Below are 22,144 nucleotides of genomic sequence, written 5' to 3'. Positions count from 1 at the left end.
TTGAATGTCTTTCAATTCGAATAAAATTAGGACTTTCAAAAAAAGGAGTTTTATTCAATTTCAAACTATTTTATCTTATCTTTTCAAAAAAGATAATTAGGATCTTTTAGAAACTTATAGAAGCTTCCAATTAGTCCTAATTGGTTTAGGAATTGGATTAAATCATTTGGACCCTCCACATGATCATTGTGTCGTAGGTAAGGTGGGCTTAGGTTCAGTTTGGGCTCAGTTTAATATTTTGGCCATAACTTATTCGTTATAACCGAATTTGGGCTTATAATATATCGTTGGAAAGCTCTCTTGAAGACCATCCAATTATTCAATCATTGGACATAGATTATGGACCAAAATAAACTGGATTAAACGTTTTATAAAAAGGACACGAAATGAATGATTTTAAAGGATATGAAATGAATTATTTTGGGTTTAAAGGCACGAAAAGAGGAAAATAAGTGAAGGTTTGGGGAAATGGGCTAGGAATTGGGTTGGTTTATGACATGAAAATATGGATTTAAATATGGATTTTAGCACTCCAAGATTAAATACTAAACCCGACCAATAATGGCGCTGAAAGGTTGTTCATCATCGAATTTGGTTTTGGGGAGACATTTTTAGGTGTCTACAGAAGCCCCCACTTTGAGTGAGTTTGTAGAAAAGTCAGTTTCGAAAACGATAGTCAAAGTAGTCGACAGGGACGGAGAATGATTTAAGACGTTCTGCAATCCTAAATCACTCTGTATACGCCGATACCTGCAGAAAAATGTTAAGTCCACAGATAAAAGAGTAAAAGGATAGAATACGTATCTGGCACCAGTGTATCGGTGGCAAATGAGTTTGGTAGCTTCCTATGCTTGAAGGAATCCACTGGATGACGTTTGTTGAAACGCTTTCCATGCCTGAGGAAAGCCAACAAATGAGTTTGGTAGCTTTCTAAGCCTGAAGAAACCTACCGGATGACACTTTCCATGCTTGAGGAAAGTCAACATATGATTTTGGTATTTTTCTATGCTTGAAGAAATCCACCGGATAATACTTTCCATGCTTTAGGAAAGTCGACAAATGATGAGATTGCAAGTCTCTGTGTATCGAGAACCTTGCGCTGTGAAATGATGGTGGTCCGCTTGTCTCCGGACGTGGGCTGTAGATGGTTCTCTTGTCCCCGAACGTGGGTTGTAGATGGTCCGCTTGTCCCCGGACGTGGGCTGTAGATGGTCCGCTTGTCCCCGAACGTGGGCTGTAGATGGTCCGCTTGTCCCCGGACGTGGGCTGGTTGTAAATGGTCCGCTTGTCCCCGGACGTGGGCTGTAAATGGTCCGCTTGTCCCCGGACGTGGGCTATAGATGGTCCGCTAGTCCCCGGACGTGGGTTGTATATGGTCCGCTTGTCCCCGGACGTGATCTGGTTGTAAATGGTCCGCTTGTCCCCGGACGTGGGCTGTAAATGGTCCGCTTATCCCCAGACGTGGGCTGTAAATGGTCCGCTTGTCCCCGGACGTGGGCTGTAATTGAGATCTGCAAAATAAAATTTGCCTAGGGACTTGTATAGACTATGATTGACTTGACCAACTGACTTGACCAAGTTTGACTTGACACGACATGACATGAGATGAGTATGACTTGTGATTGTGTGTGTATAGTTTGAGTGTGTGTGTGCAGACACAAGCAACCGAAAATGCAAAAGGAAAAATTTTCCGTCAATTTTTGTCATGAGTGGAGGGTACCGACTTTCTCCCGAAAAAGAAAGATGTGAAAACTGAACTTTTATTTTCAAAATTCCCTCGATGAAAAAATTTTGAAAAAGTTTTTGTAAACTTCCCCAAAAGAAAAGACGTGAAAAAAAAGAAAGAAGTTTTGAACTTCCTCGTTGAGCAAGACAAAATGAATCGCATGGATTGAATTGCTTTTCTTGAAAGTAATGTATGCATGATGCATGTCATTAGGCCAGGAGGACAGGGACAATTACATCTTGTGACACGATGAATGAACTTAGGTCATGGAGCTAAGCATCATATATGGTGTAAGGAAACGATCTTGAACGTCACTTAGGTCTGGAAGCTAAGCACGTATACAGATGAAGTGATTATTGCATAATGAACGTTGCTTAGGTCAAGGAGCATGATGCAATGAAGTTCGCCAAATTGTAGGCGTCGTTTGAAGTTCCCCAGTGGAGTCGCCAAATTGTAGACGTCGTTTGAAGTGCGCCTATGTAAAGAATGTTGTGAATATGATTGACACTCATAGGAAGTGGGAATTGACATAACACGATTAGGGACAAGGAAAGTAGGGAGCCGCCAACAAGTTTTTAAGGAACTTGTAAACCGTTCACGGATCATTTAAGGCAACCATGAATAAGGGACAACGAAGGCAACAACGATTGACCCGTGAAGGTTACACCCCATTCATAATCCATGAGATTACTAACTCCATATGGTTCGGAACCACGAAAGAAGGATCGGGGATGATGGTACGAAGTGAGTCATGGAGTCACATTCGCCCGTATTGGCCTCTACTCGATTCTTATAGTGAAAAGTGATTCCTGTTCATCGTCGAGTGCGTGAACATAAGCCGGTTCATATCTCTTTCTATGGTCAACGACATTCTGATTGTATCCGTTGGAATTCGCACCATTGATGCTAATTTAGCTAGTGCGTCGGCGAACTGGTTTTCTTCTCTCGGCAAATACGTATATTCCACTTCATCTAGTTGCTCCGTGAGAGTTTCTAAATGATCTTGGTACGTAGCGAGACTTTCACTTCTCACCTTCCATCTCTTGGAGATTTGGTTAATGATTAGTGAAGAATCACCGTAGATTCTGAGCTTCTTAATTCCCAAGGCGACAGCTGTTTCTAACCCCAAAATACATGCTTCATATTCTGCGGCATTGTTGGTGACATCAAAGTCGAGCTTCATGGAAATTGGGAAATGCTCTTCATTGGGTGATACGAGCAAGACTCCTACACCACAACCTTTTTGGTTTGAAGCTCCATCGAAATAGAGCGTCCAGCTATCATCTTCGGTCATGAGTAAATCTTCGTCAGGGAAATCGTACTCATCTTCTTCTTTCTCAACTTCTTCTAGCGGAAAGTCTGCTAAGAAGTCAGAAACCGTAGAATCTTTGATTGCTTTTTATGGTACAAATTTCAAGTCGAACTGAGCAAGATTGACTATCCACCTTGATAATCTGCCATTGAGTGTTGCTTTTTCGAACAAGTATTTGAGAGGATCCATCTTGGACACGACATGCACTGTATGAGTGAGAATGAGTTTAGTGTGCCGCGTCAATCCCAACCAAAGCACGAAGCTTGTGTGCCGCGTCAATCCCAACCAAAGCACGAAAAAGTCGCGCTCGTCTTGCTGCTTCTGTGAGGTCTTTCATGTCCTCCACTCATGAACCACATGAGAGTCTTGTGTTTGGTTCATTAGAGCCTGTCATCCATACAAACTCATCCTACGATCACTCTTATGAAGGACATGAGAATGAGTTTAGTGTGAGTTCACCCGAACCTACTTTTGTTGCTATTATGGTGATGCACACTAAGATGGTCAAACAACAACTGGATGAAATGAGCAGTACCCTTGAACAGCTGAAGAAAGATGGGGAGGAAAAAGATGCTCAAATCAAACAGCAAAATGAACAAATTGCTGCTTTGACAAAGAAACTTGAGAAAAAAACGAGTGAGACTGAAAGCGATAACAACTCAGATGGTAGCACTAAATCGGCGGAATTAAAGCCAAATGGGGCACAAAATTTAATCACTGCCGAACAAGTTCAAGCTATGATAGTCAATGCTGTCAAGAGCTAACTTGGAGGGGGAGGTTCATATAATAGTCGACGTTATGTGAAGCCTTACACTAGGAGGATAGATGAGCTGAAAATGTCGTTTGGATACCAACCTCCAAATTTCAACTCTTTGATGGAAAGGGTAACCCAAAACAACATGTTGCACACTTCATAGAGACGTGCAACAATGTTGGTACCAAGGGTGACTTGCTTGTTAAACAATTCGTTCGTTCTCTTAAGGGAACCACTTTTGACTGGTACACCAACTTAGAGGCTGAGTCCATTGACAGTTGGGATCAAATGAAAATGGAGTTTTTGGGGCGATTCTTCAGCACTGAGCGTGTCGTTAGCATGACTGAGCTAACTTAAACTACGCAGTGGGATGAAGAGCCAGTCATTGATTACATCAACCGCTAGCGCGCTCTAAGTTTGGAGTGTAAGGATCGACTCACTGAAACTTCCGCTATAGAAATGTGCATCAATGGGATGAGTTGGGAACTACATTACATCCTAAAGGGTATCAAACCAAGATCTTCTCAAGAGTTGGTGACGAGAGCTCATGACATGGAACCCTCGATCATCTACAACAAGAAGAAAAAGGGGCTTGCTTCAGAAGCCAGGAAAGAAAAAAAGGAGTATTATAAAAATGACAAGTCCTCCCAAAGTTCAACTAAGGAGACGTTGTCTGTGACTACTTCTTCTGCACCCATCAAAATTTCAGGGAAGAAGAAAAGAAAAAAGTAAGGGTTCATCTTCGAGATTTGTCAAGAAAGATAAACCCACTTTGAAAGAGCTTCAAGCTAAGAAGTACCCTTTCCCAGACTCTGAATTGTCTGGCATGTTAGACAAATTACTGGAAAACAAAATCATCGAGTTGCCTGAGTTAAAGCGCCCTGAGCAGATGAATAAGACATCCGATCCCAATTATTGTCCATATCATAGGTTGATCAGTCATCCTATTGAAAAATGTATAACACTTAAGGAGAAAATTATGCAATTGGCAAAGGATGGGACAATCGAGCTAGATGTCGACGAACCAGTGACATCAAATCATGCCTCGGTAGCTACTGAACCATCATTTCAGGCTCAAACTTTACAATTTGGAAGTTTGGAGCCTGTGATCATACTGGTTGAGAGTAAACCTATTCAACACGAAGTCTCATCTCAGGTTGAACACCAAACACATGTTAACTCCCGAGATGAAGATGATGACGAAGGGTGGACATTGGTGACAAGGAGAAGGCTAAGGAAACAAGTGCATAATCCTAAACCACAACCTTTTCATCGCAAAAGAAAGCAACAAAAGAAGAGGAAATCCAAGCATTCAAAGGGTAAAAAGAAAGCAAAAAAGGCCAGCAAGCAAAAGGTCCTCCCTATTGATTTGCTTGAGCAAGAGTCGTTGTCTCCTGTAACTTTGGAGGAATATTTCCCGGAAGACTACTTTACTGTGGTTACGGCGAATATGGTTTCCGTTGTGGAAAGTGAGGAGGAACAAGTTAATGATGATACATCAACAAAATCAGTTGTACAACAATCCGAGGTGATAGTAAATCCAAAAATATCTACTGTCTTGGATGCTCTTCCTTCACGCATGGGATGGAGGAAAATTTTTCATTTGCCTAAAGAAATGTGTCAACGGTTATCTCTTGCACTTTAACACCTAGAGTTGTATGCCGATAAGGTGAAAAATGCTGGAGAACCTGCAGAAGATGACACAAAATGTGTGTCGTGCAACGCAGCCTTGGCGTTCACAGATTATTATTTGTTGATAGGGTCAAAACCCCACAATAGACCCTTGTTTGTGTCAGGGTACATCCGTGAACAAAAAGTGAGTCGCATTTTAGTTGATGGTGGATCTGCTGTCAAAATCATGCCAAAATCCACTATGATAGAGTTATGAATCAAGATGGATGAACTCTCTAGCAGTCGCATAGTGATCCAAGGATTTAACCTTGACAGTCAGCGTGCAATAGGAATATTACGCCTAGAACTCACAATGGGAGAGTTAACGTCATCAACTCTCTTTCATGTGATTGACACAAAGACGTCATACAAAATGTTACTAGGACGCCCTTGGTTGCATGAGAATGGTGTGGTAGCATCGACCCTCCATCAATGTCTCAAGTACTATCGTGGAGGCAAAAAGAAGATAAATGGGGATATTAAACCCTTTAGCAAAGCAGATTCTTACTTTGCTGACGCCAAGTTTTTTGAAGAAGAAGAGACGTCAAGTGAGATACTACCTTCCCACGTCCTTTCAACAGGAAAAAGAGAAGTTAAGGAGAGCATTGCATTGGTTTCAAATGACAAAAAGACATCTCCTGTTGAGGAGAAGTCTAAACAAAAGGTAGAAGTGGACAAAAAGAGTGTCTCTCAGCTCGTCATAAAAGAAAAGCCAAAGTTGTCAACTCCTAGTTTGCGATACATCCCAAAATCACGTCGCAAAGAGGGAGACTCACCTTTTGTGTGTCGAGAGGTTAACCTTGATGGTAAGGTAGCAAAGACAATTGATGACACTACTTTCCAAAACTTGAAGAGTAAAACAACTGTACCATTGGGTAAAGGCGCACAAAGCCGAATTTGTAGGTTATCAATAGAGTCATCTAAGGCAAAAGAGCTTAACAAAGCAAAGTTCGGCCAAAATGCATACAAGCTATTGGCAAAGGCAGGATATGACTTTGAAAACCCAACACCCATGGGTAAGGTCATAGACATTAAACCTAACGGACTCAATGATACTCAGAAGAAACTGCTTGACTATGGCTCTAGTTATCAAGAATCCAAGGCAAGCCTAGGATTTCAGCTCCCCAAACCAATCAAAATTGGTGTATGGCATAAAGTAGACGCTTCTTCCTCACAGTACATTACCGCCGAGGAACTCAAGGAAGGTGAAGGTGAGAACGATGTTCCCACACCCAGAACTTCTGTATTTGATCAACTTCAACCATCTACTATGAGGAATCATGTCTCAGTGTTCGATAGGCTTGGAGAATGTGACCATAGGGTGAAAGAAACTTCAAGTTCGCAACCCTTAAGACAAAAAGTACATGTCTTTAACTGCGTAGGCATGACAAATGCCTCTAGAAAAGAACAAAGACAGTAAGCTTTTAGTCGCATAAAGAAAAGGGAAGACAATGTCATGGAAAATGATGAGTCGAAAAGTGTTGTTCCCTCTCGCATGAAAAGAAATCAAGACATAGATATCACTGAGAAACAACCTTTAAAGGCAAGAGTTCGCACTGTGGTTTTCACTAACTAAAATGAGTCGTCAGACCATGCTATAGAGGAACATAAGGAGATTGTTTCCACGAACCATGTGAAAACTGAAGAGGTGCCAAATCCCGACGAGGAAATAAAAACTGATGAAGCTCCCAAGACACTTGAAGACGGGGGGCAAGCAACATTAGATGAGTTAAAAGAGTTAAACCTTGGCACTCTTGAAGACCCACGCCCTATATACATTAGTGCTCTTCTTACCCAAGCGGAAGAACAAGAGTACTTCAAATTACTCTCTGAGTACAAAGATGTCTTTGCATGGAGTTACAAAGAAATTCCAGGTCTTAACCCGAAAGTCGTCGGCCATCGATTAGCAATTAAAAAGGTGTGAGTCCAAAGAAGCAATCACAAAGGCGATTCAGGCCAGAGTTGATCCCGGAAATTGAATTTGAGGTAAACAAACTCATCGATGCAGGGTTCATTCGTGAAGTCAAATACCCTACATGGATAGCAAACATTGTCCCTGTGAGGAAGAAAAATGGGCAACTATGAGTTTGTGTGGACTTCCGCAATTTGAATGAAGCATATCCCAAGGATGACTTCCCACTTCCAGTTACGGAAATTATGGTCGATGCCACCACTGGATATGAGGCATTGTCATTCATGGATTGCACAACTGGATACAATCAAATTCACATGGCGCCTGAAGATCAAGAAGCCACGACATTTCGCACCCCAAAAGGGATATTCTGCTACAAATTTATGTCATTCGGCTTAAAAAATGTCAGGGCCACATATCAATGTGCAATGCAAAAGATTTTCGAAGATATGATGCACAAAATTGTGGAGTGTTACGTGGACGATTTAGTGGTTAAGTCTAAAAAGAGGGAGGATCACTTAGGTGATCTTCGCAAAATCTTTTAAAGACTACGCAAATGTCAATTGAAAATGAATCCTCTCAAATGTGCGTTCGGTGTTACCTCTGGAAAATTTTTAGGTTTCATCGTAAAACATAGGGAAATTGAAATTGACCAAACCAAAATTAAGGCAATTCAAGAAATGCCTGTACCACGAAATCTCAAAGAACTTCGCGGTCTTCAATGGTGCCTTGCATATATTCGGAGGTTCATCTCCAATCTTGCAGGCAGGTGTCAACCATTTAGTCATCTCATGAAAAAGGATGCTCCATTCAAATGGGATGAGTCATGTCAAAAAGCGTTCGACAATATAAAGAAGTATTTGTCCTCTCCGCCGGTTTTGGGGGCACCAGTTAAAGGAAAACCTCTAATCCTTTACATAGCTACTCAAGAAAGATCATTGGGGGCAATGTGTGCTCAAGAAATTGAAGATCACAAGGATATAGCTCTTTATTACTTGAGTCGAACGTTGGTGGGTGCTGAGCTGAATTATTCACCAATTGAAAAATTTTGTCTTGCGTTAATTTTTGCCATTTAAAAGTTGAAGCATTACATGCAAGCTCATACAGTCCATGTCGTCTCAAAAGCCGACCCAACCAAGTACATCCTCTCATGACCAGTGTTGTCAGGAAGACTAGCTAAATGGGTTGTACACATCAAACAGTACGATATAATGTTCGTACCACAAAAGTCTGTCAAAGGACAAGCCATCGCTGATTTCTTTGCCGACCAACCAGTACCACCTGAATGGGAGATGTCCGTTGATTTGCCTGGAGAAGATGTGTTTAACATCGAAATACTACCACCATGGAAAATGTATTTTGACGGGGCTGCTCGTCAAGACGGCGTAGGAGCAGGGGTAGTCTTTGTGTCGCCAGAAAAGCATGTTTTACCTTACTCATTTGTGCTAACTCAGTTGTGCTCAAACAACATGGCTGAGTACCAAGCTCTTATTATGGGTCTTCAAATGGTGGTTGAAATGGAAATTCAAGATCTTGATGTTTATGGAGATTCGCAACTCGTCATAAGTCAACTTTTAGGCAAATATGAGGTCAAGAAAGAGGATTTAATTCCTTATCACAAACATGCATCAAGATTTCTCGACAAGTTTGACATTGTCAAGCTAAGCCATGTTCCAAGGAGTGCCAACAAGATGGCTGACGCGCTTGCTGGTCTCGCAGCCACTTTGGCACTGGGGGCAGAGGAAATCATGTATGTGCCTGTTTGCAATCGTTGGGTAGTTGCATTGGAAGAATATGAAGTTGAAGATGACGAGGTCGAGGAGGTCGACATGATCACTGTCTGCCAAATTGACAAAGAAGACTGGCGTCAACCAATCATCGACTATTTGGAGCACCAAAAGCTGCCTAATGATCCACGACATCGAACATAAATCCGTCGTCGAGCCTCTCGTTTTATTCTCTTCAAAGGGACTCTTTATAGACGATATTTTGACAAGCTATGGTGGAGATGTCTAGAAGACGAAGAGGCAGCCAAAACAATAGAGGAATTTCATTCAGGGATTTGTGGAGCTCATCAATCTGGTCCTAAGCTTCATGATCGTATCAAAAGGGCGGGGTATTATTGGCCCTCAATGGTTCAAGATTGCATAGAGTTTGTTAAAAAGTGTGAAGCATGTCAATTTCATGTAAACTTCATTCACCAGCCTCCGAAACCACTACATCCAACTGTGACATCATGGCCATTCGAGGGACGGGGTCTTGACGTGGTTGGTCCGATCACACCAACGTCATCTGGTGGTCACGCTTATATACTGGCTGCCATTGATTACTTTTCTAAGTGTGCTGAAGCTATTCCCCTTCGTGAGGTGAAAAAAGAAAATGTTGTCGATTTCATTTGCACCCATATCATTTATAGGTATGGAATTCCTCAAAGAATTGTCACTGACAATGGAAAGCCATTCGCCAACAACTTGATGGATAGCCTTTGCCAAAATTTCAAGTTCACGCAACATAAGTCATCCATGTACAATGCTTTTGCAAATGGTCTAGCTGAAGCATTTAACAAAACGCTTTGTAATTTTCTAAGCAAGTTCGTTGCAAAGTCTAAGCGTGACTTGCATGAAAAGATAGGGGAAGCACTTTGAGCATATAGGACGACATACAAGAATGCAACACAATCTACCCCATATTCGTTGGTGTATGGTGTTGAGGCTGACCTACCCTTAGAAGTTCAAATTCCATCACTAAGAATTGCCATTCAAGAGGATTTAACTAGGGATGAAAATGACAAGCTTCGATTGGCTGAGCTTGAAGCACTTGATGAGAAAAGATTACAAGCTCAACAGAAATTGCAATGATATTAAGCTCGTATGACACGTGCATTCAACAAAAAGGTTCGACCTCGTTCTTTTCAAGTGGGAGACATGGTCTTGGCAGTGAAAAGGCCTATCATTACTTCGCGCAAAACTGGAAATAAGTTCACATCAAAATGGGATGGTCCTTATGTGGTACGAGAAGTCTACACTAATGGAGCATACAAAATTGTAGATGCTGAGGGATTGCGCGTAGGTCCAATTAATGGCAAGTTTTTAAAGCGCTACTATTCATGAAGTGAAAGCCTTGTAAACTCCCAAGTAAGAGGATAAACTACTTACAAAAAATAAAAAAATAAAAAATAAAAAAAAAATAAAGCATTGTTTGAACTACGTTGGCTTGATCTTGCAAGATAACCCGTTTATTTAGCAAGTACGTAGGCACCTTAAAAAAAAATAAAAAAAAAAAAAATCAAGTGCAGCCACATCAAAAAAAAAATCATCATTATTGTACTACTCCTGGCCCGCAAGAGTATAAACTGTGTACGGCTAAACAAAAAAAAAATCCCTACTCCTGGCCCGCAAGAGTATAAACTGTGTACGTCGAAATAATAATGAAATAATTTCAAATGATAGAATGAATAAAATAAAATATCAAGAGCAAAATAAAATTAAAAAAAAAATGTCAAAAAAAAGTAGTGTTGTTCAACTGCTAAACCATAAAAAAAAATAAAAAAAAGAGGGGTAGTCTATTATCAATCTATCCACTCAGAAGGTTTAAGCATTGACTGAAGCTCTTGAAGTTGAACTTTCTGTTGCTCCAATTGGACTATCTCATCAGCACTCAGAATAGGAGTTGCATGTAAGTCGTCCAAAATCTGCTTCGCAACGTTCATTTGTTCTTCAATTGATGTGATAGATCCTTTGCTAGCCATTAAGTCATCTGTTAGACGATTCTTCTCTTCGCAAGCTTTCGTCAATTCAGCTTCAAGGTCTTCTACTCTTTTTGTGACTAAGGCATCTTGTTCCTTCAATTGCTCTTGCCTTTTCTGCTCAATAGCAAGGTTGGACTCCGCTTGCTTGAGAAACTCAGATTGAGCAAGTATGTCTCTTGTCACTTGTTCAGATCTTTGTCGTTTCGCTGCAGCCTCCTCCAAAGCAAGGTAGGATTTGACTGAACAAACATAAGACTCAACTTTACGCTTCAGCGGAGCCGGGTCACCCTTGAGGTTCTGTATACCTCGATACACCATAGATGCTTCTTCAAACCTTTTGGGTACCTCCGAATAAGGTGACGCTTGCAACATTGCCAAGTATTGAGCGCCTATGTGTTTTATTTGCATCAGCAAAAATAAAACTAGAGAAGGGGCTTGGTCGAAATGTGTTTGTAGACACAGTAGGAGCGCAAACACGTTGAGATGAAGCTGTACGGTCATCACCAACTGACTGTCGAACCTCCAAAGCGTTGGAGGCAAGCTCAAGAGAATGAGGACCATCTACTGACTTTAGGCTTTGAGTAGGAGACTGTATTTCCTTCCTTGGTAAACTGGGAGAATTGTCACAAACTTTATTCGTGGAGATCCTTATTGCTTTCCCCTTGCCAGCAGTTGGTCTCGGTAAAGGTAAAATAGCTTCAGCCTCTAAGAATTCAGGGTGACACTCTCAAAGTCTTGATCATCCTAAAAAAAATCAATGTAAAAAAAAATAAATAAAAAAATAAATAAAAAAAAGAGTATCAAATACTTACAAGCGGTATGTTAGTAGGAACGATAGGAAAATCTTGAAGATCGCCAAAGGAGTCTGCATCATTTAAAACGATGTCCTCTTCATCAACAACGTCTGATCGCCTCTTACTCCTACGTTTATGCTTGTAGTTGACGTCAGATTCTCCGTCACTAGAGCTTCCTCCTTGGCTGACATCTTTAGCCGTCATCGATTTAGAGTTGCCTTGTCTGGACAGAGGCTCATGACTCCTTTTACCACCAGCATTGGTCTTCGGTCGAGGAGCACTTGTGTCACCAGCATGTTCCTGGCTCTTCCTAGACTTGTTGGGATCAGTTTCAATACTTGCGCAAAGAACGTCAACCTTGTCTCTAAGGTCATTAGATGTCACTTTAGACCACCAAGACCGAAAAGCTCGAGTTACAAGGTCACGCCAATTCAGAGGAAGACAAGGAGTCAACACTTGGGATTTACTGCCACAAAACAAAATCAAGTCCCAATGCCAAAGAGCTAATAGCCTACAGATTGACGATCATCCATGGCACGCGTAAGCATACCGGGAACATCTTGACAAAACCCAAATTGTCTACCAAATCGATGAGGATTGTAAGGCTCTATGAAAAATTTGTCACCGGAGCGTACAGGAATGTAGCTAGAGCGAAGGGAGATGAGGTAGCCAAACTGGGGAATCTCGAGCTTCCCATCATCAAAAAAGCGATGTTCTTGTTCTTATTCGGCACGGTACACCCAACCCTTGTTGTGGTCCCTTCATGTATCAAATCTTGTGCTTCTTTATCCTTAAAAAGCTTTGAACTTTGGGAGCTCGAGAATACAGTCATTAAAGGGCCTGGGAGAGCTAAATCCAGATTGTGATGAGTTCCGAAATAGTATGCGAGCCAACTATACAAGTAATGAGCCCGGAAGAATGAGCCAGAATAAGAAGGCTTGGGAGACCTCGAAATGTTGTTCAGACCATGATAAATGCTTCCTAGGATAGGAACTGCCAAGCTGAACGGTTTACCACAAGCCATCAAGGTTGCGATCTCAAATGTCGCGGGTCTTATCTATCTACTATCACACCATGGAAGTACAAATGCGCATAACCAACAAGACAAGAAAGCAGCACTATAGGTTATTCCCCTTCTATTGTTGTCGGGAAGGCCTAAACGCTTAAACATGGATAATTCTTCATTTTTCCACGCTGTAGGTACGTCTGGTAACGTTCCGTCAGGGTCATGTGTAGATTGTGGAGGAGTCAAGAGATATCTTGTCCTTTTTGGCGGCGCAGCATAGCGAATTTTCTTCTGGTACCAAAATCTAATCCATTATTTGGCTGAAACCTCCTTCCTTGAGCCCGATTCTTTGTAAAGGCAATGATAAGCAACAAACAAATGCTCACAAGCCTTCGAAATGTACTGTTTGTTGTCTTCATTTGTTGCTGTTAGGGTCGCAAAATGAGGGACAATCTCATCATAAATTTCCCCATAAATGGGTAAGCCACCAAGTCTGTGCAAATCCCACAGTGAAATGGACCACTCTCCTGCCATTGTATGGAGTGTGTTTGTGGTAGGGCACCAACTCTCACACAATGCTCGTAAAATATGCGAATTTTTGTCATAGGAGTAAAGTGAGGCATAGACAACATTGTAGATTAATGCGGATTTCAGATTTTCCCTCGAGTGACAGAGAACGTCCTCAGTCCACTCTCGATAGCCTAGGATGAAGCATGATTCACCATACATCTTTAGAACAGCGGATCCCCATCTCACAGACCCTTCAATAATGGAATGACCCAATAAGGGAAGTAAGTTATCTGTTGCAGGTCTACTCTGAAGGGTGTCTTGGAGCTTGTAAACCTTTGTGGTGTCGGAGACATTAGCAATCTCAACAGACATGTGACTGCGGAAATTTTGCTTACAAATACTTGTTTGCATGCCATTAGGCCGCCGCAATGATTGCCGAATTTGTAGACGCGTGCCAGTCTTGGGGTTGTCATCCTCTTGGTCGACGAGAGAAAGATAGGATCGAGAACCCTCATTGAATTCCACTACGTGCACCTTGTCCATGATCAAAGACTTAAAAAAAAAAAAAGGTTAGAGTGTTTGACATGGCACATGTATAATGAGTATGTCATGAAGGCAATCTGGTATTGGAATTTCGAGTAGGCCAGTCTTAAGATGTCAAGTTCATAACGGTTGGCATACATGACTTGACATCTCTGATGGGTTCATAACAAAGAGTCCTGACCCATCGCGACATGGGCGACTCAAGTCTTCAAGTTATCAGACCTGTCTTAAAGACGCCAAGTTCATAACGACTGGCATACATGACTTGACGTCTCCGATGAGGTCATAACAAAGGGTCCTGACTCATCGCGACAAGGGAGACTTCAAGTCTTCAAGTTATCCGGACAGTCTTAAGATGTCAAGCTCATAACGACTGGCATACATGACTTGACATCCCCGATGGGTTCATAACAAAGAGTCCTGACCCATCGCGACATGGGCGGCAACGTATGGCTACCTTGCGAATCTGTCATATGCCTAGCGCTATAAAGAACAAACACATATGCATATACAAATATACAAAAAAAAAAAAAAAAGAAGATGTATTTATACGTGTACATCACACATATGCAGGTAGTATCACAATATAATTGTGGTTGACCTTGGTGGAGAACCCGCAAAACAAAAAAATTACACTCTCATATTGTATTAAACAATGAATAATAATCACGATTGATTGTGGTTATATTAACATGAATATGAGTAGTAAAGAGGCCAGAATTTGGTACAATTACCTTTGATTACTGGTGTAACTTTGCCAAGATTGCGAATTTGACAAATACTCAAATTAAAGGCTGCAAATTTAACAAGTAATTGATTAGTTCTTTAATTAATTACTGGTGCGAATGCAAAAAAAAAAAAAAAAGAAAGATATATATATATATATATATATATATATATATATATATATATATATATATATATATATATATATATATATATATATATATATATATATATATATATATATATATATATATATATATATAGGAATAGGATCAGGTAAAAACAAGTGTTAAAATAAAAACTGAAAACTTTTAATCTCAGTCGTTCATCAAATTGTATGGCTGAGATTTCTTTCCTCTTTTCAGACATAAATTTCTCTCTTCTCCTTAATTTTCACGTTATTTTCTCTCTCCTTTCTATTCTCTCCTCTTTCGTACTTTCTCTCTCTTCAACCAGCTTCTCTGTTACTCTCTCTACTGTGTTGCATCAAATTATGGCGAAAAATCTCTAGATTTCACAATCAGGTATGATTATATTCGACAATTTGTTTGTTTTTTCACGAATTTTCAGCGATTTTTGTGATTTGATATTTGTGTTCTTTCTGTTCAATTTTCATGAATTTTGCATGAGTTCGATTTTTTCTGATTTGATTTTAAGAGTTTCGCATGGAGTTTGATTTATTTTTGTAGTTCGATTTTTGCAAATACAGGCTTCGATTTTGGCTTATTTTTGCGGATCTATAGTTCTATTTTAGATTTCGAATTTCAGAGATTTAGTGTTCAAATTAGTGTTTGATTTTAGCTGATTTTTGCGGAGTTTGATTTTTTTGAGTTCCATTTTTGCAAATGTAGGCTTCGATTTTTGCTTATTTTTTCGGATCTATAGTTCGATTTTAAATTTTGAATTTCAGAGATTTAGTGTTCAAATTAGTGTTTGATTTTAGCTGATTTTACATAAAGTATGAAGAATGCTTCCTGGTTTAAGATACTGACTTTGATTCTATATGTCCGACTTTTGGTGTTGAGCAGACTGCTTAAGCGACTAACCCTGGAGCTACAGACATCTGAGGTGGATTTGTCACTGGCTAACATCTCAGTTCATCTTGATGTTGGGAAGGGAGGAAATAGTGGCTCAAATGCTATTGCCCCCACTATAGAGGTTGGTTCTGAGTTTCTTTTTCTTCTATTTGTTTCTTTTTTCTGAAACTTGGAGCTAACTGCTTGATAGATTGCTTCTGATCATGCTAAATCGACATCTACATGACTTTCTTGACTGTTGAAAAGTGTACTTCTAGTCTGACATATGTGCATGGTTAATTTGACTCTGTACTGGATTTTGCTTCAAAATTTCTGAATTAGGCCTGTTTTGAACTTGAATCAAGGTAGCCAGAATTCGAGGATTTGGATACCTTAGCTCAACATCATGAATAATTATGGGCAGAATTCAAATAGAACATTGTATTACTTAAATATGAGCAGAATTCAAATATAATATACAGATCAAATCTAGACAGTTTCCAATTGCCTTGTACTATAAGAGAATACAAGCTGAGCTCAATCTAATATGTGTTTTCTATCTGAATTTTGGAGTCATAGATGAATGAAGAACTACATTTTGAGGTTCCACCACATGTTTAGCAACTAATAAAGTGCTACCTTTTTTTTTTCCTCGACTATATTGTCAGGAATTTCAAGTGTAGCATACCAGTACAATTCTGCTATTCATGGGTTTACATAGCTTAATACCTTGGCCTAACTTTTACCAAGGTATACTTTTACCAATGAAATAAGAGAATTGATACTTTGATTAATGACTAATTCTATTATAATAGAAATATGTAAAGTAATTCATTTAAACAAATTATGTGGCTTTGTATGATACATTCTTGATCAATAAACAATTCTTAGAGCTAATTAGAGCTGTTACATGATTGGCTCAACTTGATTGTGTGGGTGTCAGTATACATTGATTGTCCACTGTAAAATGGATTAAATCAAATTGCTTAGAAGCATATATATATATATATATATATATAAAAACGTCCAACAATACAAACAGAATATCTACTAGTGATCTATTATCACAAAAACTGCATATGCTTTGCTGATGCCACATGTGAGTTTGAATTGTTGCTGATGATTCGTTTATTACATTCACTTGCAGCTGGGAATATGCGCCACTTAATTGCTGAAGCTTGCATGGTTTGGATTGTACTTGATATCAACATACCTTTGGCCTCCTTTCAACCAAAAAAAAGAAGTTACTAGTGGTAATGACAAGTTGGATGAGGCTCCGGAGATTTTTCCTGAAAGTGACTGTATGAATCCTGAAGTGTCTGCTTTTAGACCCACAACTTTGGAAGGGTATGTGATCTGCTTGAAAACTCTGGTAAAGGTACTTGACTTTAGTGAATATGTTTATGAATCTAAAATATGTGTTGGTTTTAAGCCTCTACGTTTTTGGCATGTTGAAAGCCTATTAGCTCAATTGGTCGAGCACCGTGTAATCACGGGATGTAGGTTCGAATCCTACATAGACTTTTTTAATACTTATTTTTATATTTATTGACCTCTGGGTAAATGGTGTCAAATTGATATATATATAATTACCCGAAATTTATATATAGTTACCTTATTTTCGATATAATGACCTTAGATTTATGGAAATGTTGTAAATTTTGGTTCAATCACCTTATTTTTATATATAGTGACCTTTATTTTTGTATATAGTGACCTTTATGTAAATGGTGTCAAAAACTCAGATATAGTTACTTTATTTTTGTATATAGTGACCTTAATGTAAATGTTGTAAAAATTGTTATAGTTACCCTATTTTTGTATATAGTGACTTCTATGTAAATATGGTCAAAATTGATATAGTTACCCTTTTTTTGTATATAGTGACTTCTATTAATAGGATCAAAATTGATATAGTTACCCTATTTTTGTATATAGTGACAAATGTTGTAAAAATTGATATAGTTACCCTATTTTTGTATATAGTTACGTTATTTTTATATATAGTGACTCTATGTTATTTTATTTTTTTTAAACCGTTAGATCTTGTTAGTAATAATGGATGGTTGAGATTTTCTGTTTTTAGTTTTCACCATAAGCCCTGTTTTTAGCGGAACCTCCCCGTATATATATATATATATATAAATATAAAGGAGCAGTCAGACTACTTATTGGTTTGGACGTAAAGGACTGTATAATCTCTTGGAGATTTCGGCTGCAAACAAAATCCAAAGTCAGACAAATTCTTATTATCTTGGTGCTGCACACCAATAAAGAGAAGAGCAAGATTGATTAATTAATCTATCAAATTTGTGACAAAGCAAGCCAAATCGTCAAGGAAGTTAGGCAATACAAGGTCAACATGCAATTGCAAATATGAATGACAGTGTCCATATAAAAAATTCAAGGAGTTGAGACTCCTTACTCCTGGATGTCGAATGATTAAAATAAAGTTGGAAGATAAATGACCTTGATTTGACTACGTGAGTATGACTGGTTTCTTGAACAATTCTTGAAAACCCAATAACTCCAAGGTCCAGAAACTCGAAAGCCTTATGCTTTTATAGCTGCAAAATCATGGTGTATTAATCATGGTTGAATTATGATACATGGGAATTGATTAATTACAATAAGAAAAGCAAAAGTTAGGTAATTACCTTGTTGTTGACGATGGATGTGCTGCAACAATACACCAAAATTATCAAGTTCCCTCAGCGGAGACAATCGAAAGTGGGATGTCAGGGAAAATCCTCAAAGAAAGTAAAAAAAACAATGGAAGTTGTAATTGTGATTAAATCTAAGGTGATTAATTAGTCGAAAAAATAGAAGTACAAAAATTTGGATATTTGCCTTGGCGGCTGCAAATTCAAGAACAAATAAAAAAGCAATTGCAGGGGAAAGTTCGTCTACCTGTGTTTGTCAAAGTGAGTCCACTGTGGTGAAGAAATAGAGGGTTAAATTCCTTATTTTTATAGGTTTCGGTTGGCAATTATCTTTTAGGAGAGTAAAACCTAGTACAACTAGGAGTCTAACCTTGGGGCTCAAGAATTCCTATAAACCAAACCTAGTACTAAAAAAAAAAAAAAAAGTACTAGTGACTTCCAAGTCAAATAAAATGGTAGACCTTGTCACGCCAAACACTTCAAATTGTGTATGTGACACAGTCTCGAGGGGGCAATTTGTAGACACTGAAATTTTATAAGTGTCACACATTAAATTAAATAAATTAATTTGGGTTAAAATCATATGAATGATCCATTTTAATTGATTTTGGCCCACTTAAATAAATAATCTGAATTAATTAAATAAAATTCGGAGTATAAAATAAATTAAACGGACTAGGTTAAAAGACTTTTAAGTCATAAAATGGGCCAGGCCCAAACCTACTAAGTCCACTTAAGGGGTTCTCATCACCTATAAATACACCATTCCTCCATCAGTTAAGGGGATCCAGAAATCATTATTCCAAGAGCTCATAAAACTCAAACGGAATTCTCTCTGAAGTAAGTCAACAAGCACATCAAACTCGTGCCGACTTGTTCAAATACACTCAAACACATTTGAACGGGACTAAGTTTCAAAGCCCTCGTTCAAGTGTATTCAAACAAAACCCTTAAATACAGGTTGACATCATCAAACGTCACCCTGCATTCAAACTCAAGTCGACGCCATCAAACGTCAACCTACAGGTGTCACACACGTGTCATCATCAAGCTGCGGAACAGAATCAGAGGACTTAGTTTATTTTATTATAAACTTTTATACAGAGATTGTACCCAAAATTCATATATTAATATAAATTCATTTGTTACTTTATTTCTCGTCTTCATTTATTTAGAATCGAAATTTGTGTAAACAGTGGGATCTATTTCAATCCCTCGAGGACTGATCACATATCCAAGTAATTTGCCTGACGTGACTCCGAATGCATACTTTGCTGGATTTAATCTCATGTTGTACTTGCGGAGTCTTTCAAAGAACTTGCGAAGTGCAATGATGTGGCCTGGGCGATCTTTAGACTTAATGATCATATCATCGACATAGACCTCCACCTCTTTGTGCATCATATCATGTAACAATGATGTAGCTGCTCTTTGGTAGGTGGCACCCGCGTTTTTCAACCCGAATGGCATTACCGTATAGCAATATGTACCCCATTGTGTGATGAATGTGGTTTTTTTCTATATCTTCTTCAACCATCAATACTTGATTATATCTGGCATAGCCGTCCATGAACGATAGGAGTGCATGGTTTGCTGTGTTATCGACCAGAATGTCAATGTGAGGTAGAGGGAACCCATCTTTTGGGCTTGCTTTATTGAGGTCCCTATAATCAACACACATTCTGACCCTTTCATCCTTCTTTGGAACTGGAACCACATTTGTTATCCATTCTGGATACTTGGATACTTTGATGAAACCTGCGGCCAACTGCTTTCTGATTTCTTCTTTGATTTTGAGAGCCACATCCGGTTTCATACGGCGCAGCTTTTGTTTGACAGGCTTCATACCTGAGATGAGTGGTATCGTATGCTGAGCTATATCCCTGTCAATTCCTGGCATATCTTGGTATGAACAAGAAAATACATCAACAAATTCACTAAGCAAGTTAATTAGCTCTTTGAGTTCATCTTGACTTAGTGTTAATCCAATTTTTACTTCTTTAACTGTCGTATCATTGGAAATATTAACTGTTTCTGTATCTTCGATAACTGTCGTTTTATTTTCGTGTTCTTCCATTGCTTTTATTATTTCTTTGTCATTTTTATCATTAGCAAAGCAATATTGATTAGGGCTAGGGGAATGACACGCATCGTAAGCAAAGGTACTCATTTTATTGAATTCATCGGTTAATACATCAAGAGGGGCAAGGTCAGCTGCGACCTCACCAGAAAGAGAAGACTCAACAAGAGACTCAGGATTGGACTCTATAGCAGAAAGAGGGTCAGCCTCAGACTCTAAGGACTCGTCTACAGACTTAGAATCAGACTCGGACTCGGACCCAGACGACTCAGACTCATCAAACATAGGACCTTCGCTAGCAGTTATTTCCAACTTCTCTCCGCTTGGCGTAGTGATCCTCAATGTCTTGCGCCATCCTTTTGAAATATTATCAGCTTAGACGATTAACTCAGAGGGGTCAAAATCCTTGTTTGCTATAACAGCTTGAACGATCTCGGAATTATCATTGCAGACGGGCTTAGATTCATTCTTCTCCATTCCAAAAAGAAGGTTAATGCCTAGATCATCAGAGCTTGGGCTAGCTGGTTTCTCAATTGTGAAGAGCTCTTCGTCTTCATCAAGAAAGTCACAATCGAGGAACATCTCGAATCCTGGTTCACGCTTCCCATCGTAGACGAATGGCTCAGGGAATTCATAGCATGGGAAGTCTTCCCCTTCTTTGATGTACTGGCCATTGAGGGTTAATGGATATGGATCCATGGCCATTTCCGTCTTCATGATTTGAGCGTTATTGCGAGCCTTCATTTTCAAGAGGGCTTGTTTCACATCTTCTTTTGTTGGCTTGAATCCCAAGCCAAAAGTATCTTTCTTGAGTGCACCAGGATGGCCCCAAAGTTCAGCCATTTTCTTTTTGAGTCCGAGAGTCATTCCAGGAAAATGCCCTTGCTTCTTCAAAATGGAATTAATATTGTTGTTTGAATAGGGATCGAAGTCGAGATGACACTTCTCCTCTTCTTCGATCATGAGAACATCATCGAGTGAAAACCGCCAAAGATCTTCATCTTCCTCGTCATGTTCGACATGGACGATAGGAGTGTCGATAACTTGAATGTGCATGGGAGAGGCATCAATGGTAATTGGAACCCCTCCAACTATGGCTTTCACTTTCTGGTGCAACGATGATGGGATCGCCTTTAGCTCATGGAGCCATGGTGCAACGATGATGGGATCGCCTTTAGCTCATGGAGCCAAGGACGTCCTAACAACAGATTGAAAGACGCTTTAATGTCCACCACCTAAAATTTGGTGCGACGTTCAATGGCCCCAGTAGTTATGTTTAGTATGATAGTACCCACGGCTTGACGGCGAGTATTATCATAAGCGCGAATCCCTTGAGTAGAGGGAGTCAGTTCTTCATTCTTTATGCCCAACTTCTTTGCAGTGTGGAGTGGGCATACATTGATTACAGAGCCATTATCAACCAATAGGAACATTCATCCGCCTACACACCACAGTGAGGTGTAAGGACTTATTATGTTGATCCCCTTCCGGGGGCAGATCCTTGTCAGAAAACGAAATTAGATTGCAAGTACTTGGCAATTCAGTAGTGAGAAAGTTGACCAGTCCTTGAGGAGTCATATCATCATCAACTCCTATTTTCACCAGAGCATTCATCACAGCCTTTCGATGCTCGTGAGAGGTGGCCAAAAGCTTCCATACATTCATCTCCACCTTGGTCTTTTG

At 39.5% G+C, this 22,144-nt stretch overlaps 1 protein-coding gene across 1 annotated transcript; it reads left to right on the top strand.

Moving 5' to 3' along the window:
• The first annotated feature begins 9,507 nt into the window (after nt 1-9,507).
• Nucleotides 9,508-10,020, top strand: LOC110713766 (protein NYNRIN-like). The gene has a single exon (XM_021892212.1). The coding sequence runs from the start codon at nt 9,508-9,510 to the stop codon at nt 10,018-10,020; it is 513 nt and encodes a 170-aa protein (XP_021747904.1).
• The last annotated feature ends 12,124 nt before the right edge of the window (nt 10,021-22,144 follow it).

The sequence above is a fragment of the Chenopodium quinoa genome, unplaced genomic scaffold (assembly GCF_001683475.1).
Source record: "Chenopodium quinoa cultivar QQ74 unplaced genomic scaffold, ASM168347v1, whole genome shotgun sequence".
In the NCBI taxonomy this organism is placed as follows: domain Eukaryota; kingdom Viridiplantae; phylum Streptophyta; class Magnoliopsida; order Caryophyllales; family Amaranthaceae; genus Chenopodium; species Chenopodium quinoa.
Note: the sequence above shows the minus strand (reverse complement) of the source record. Positions and strands in the feature narration are given on the sequence as shown.

Excerpts from the sequence above, each read along its gene's own strand:
- LOC110713766 (XM_021892212.1), top strand. The coding sequence starts at position 9,508 with ATGGTTCAAGATTGCATAGAGTTTGTTAAAAAGTGTGAAGCATGTCAA.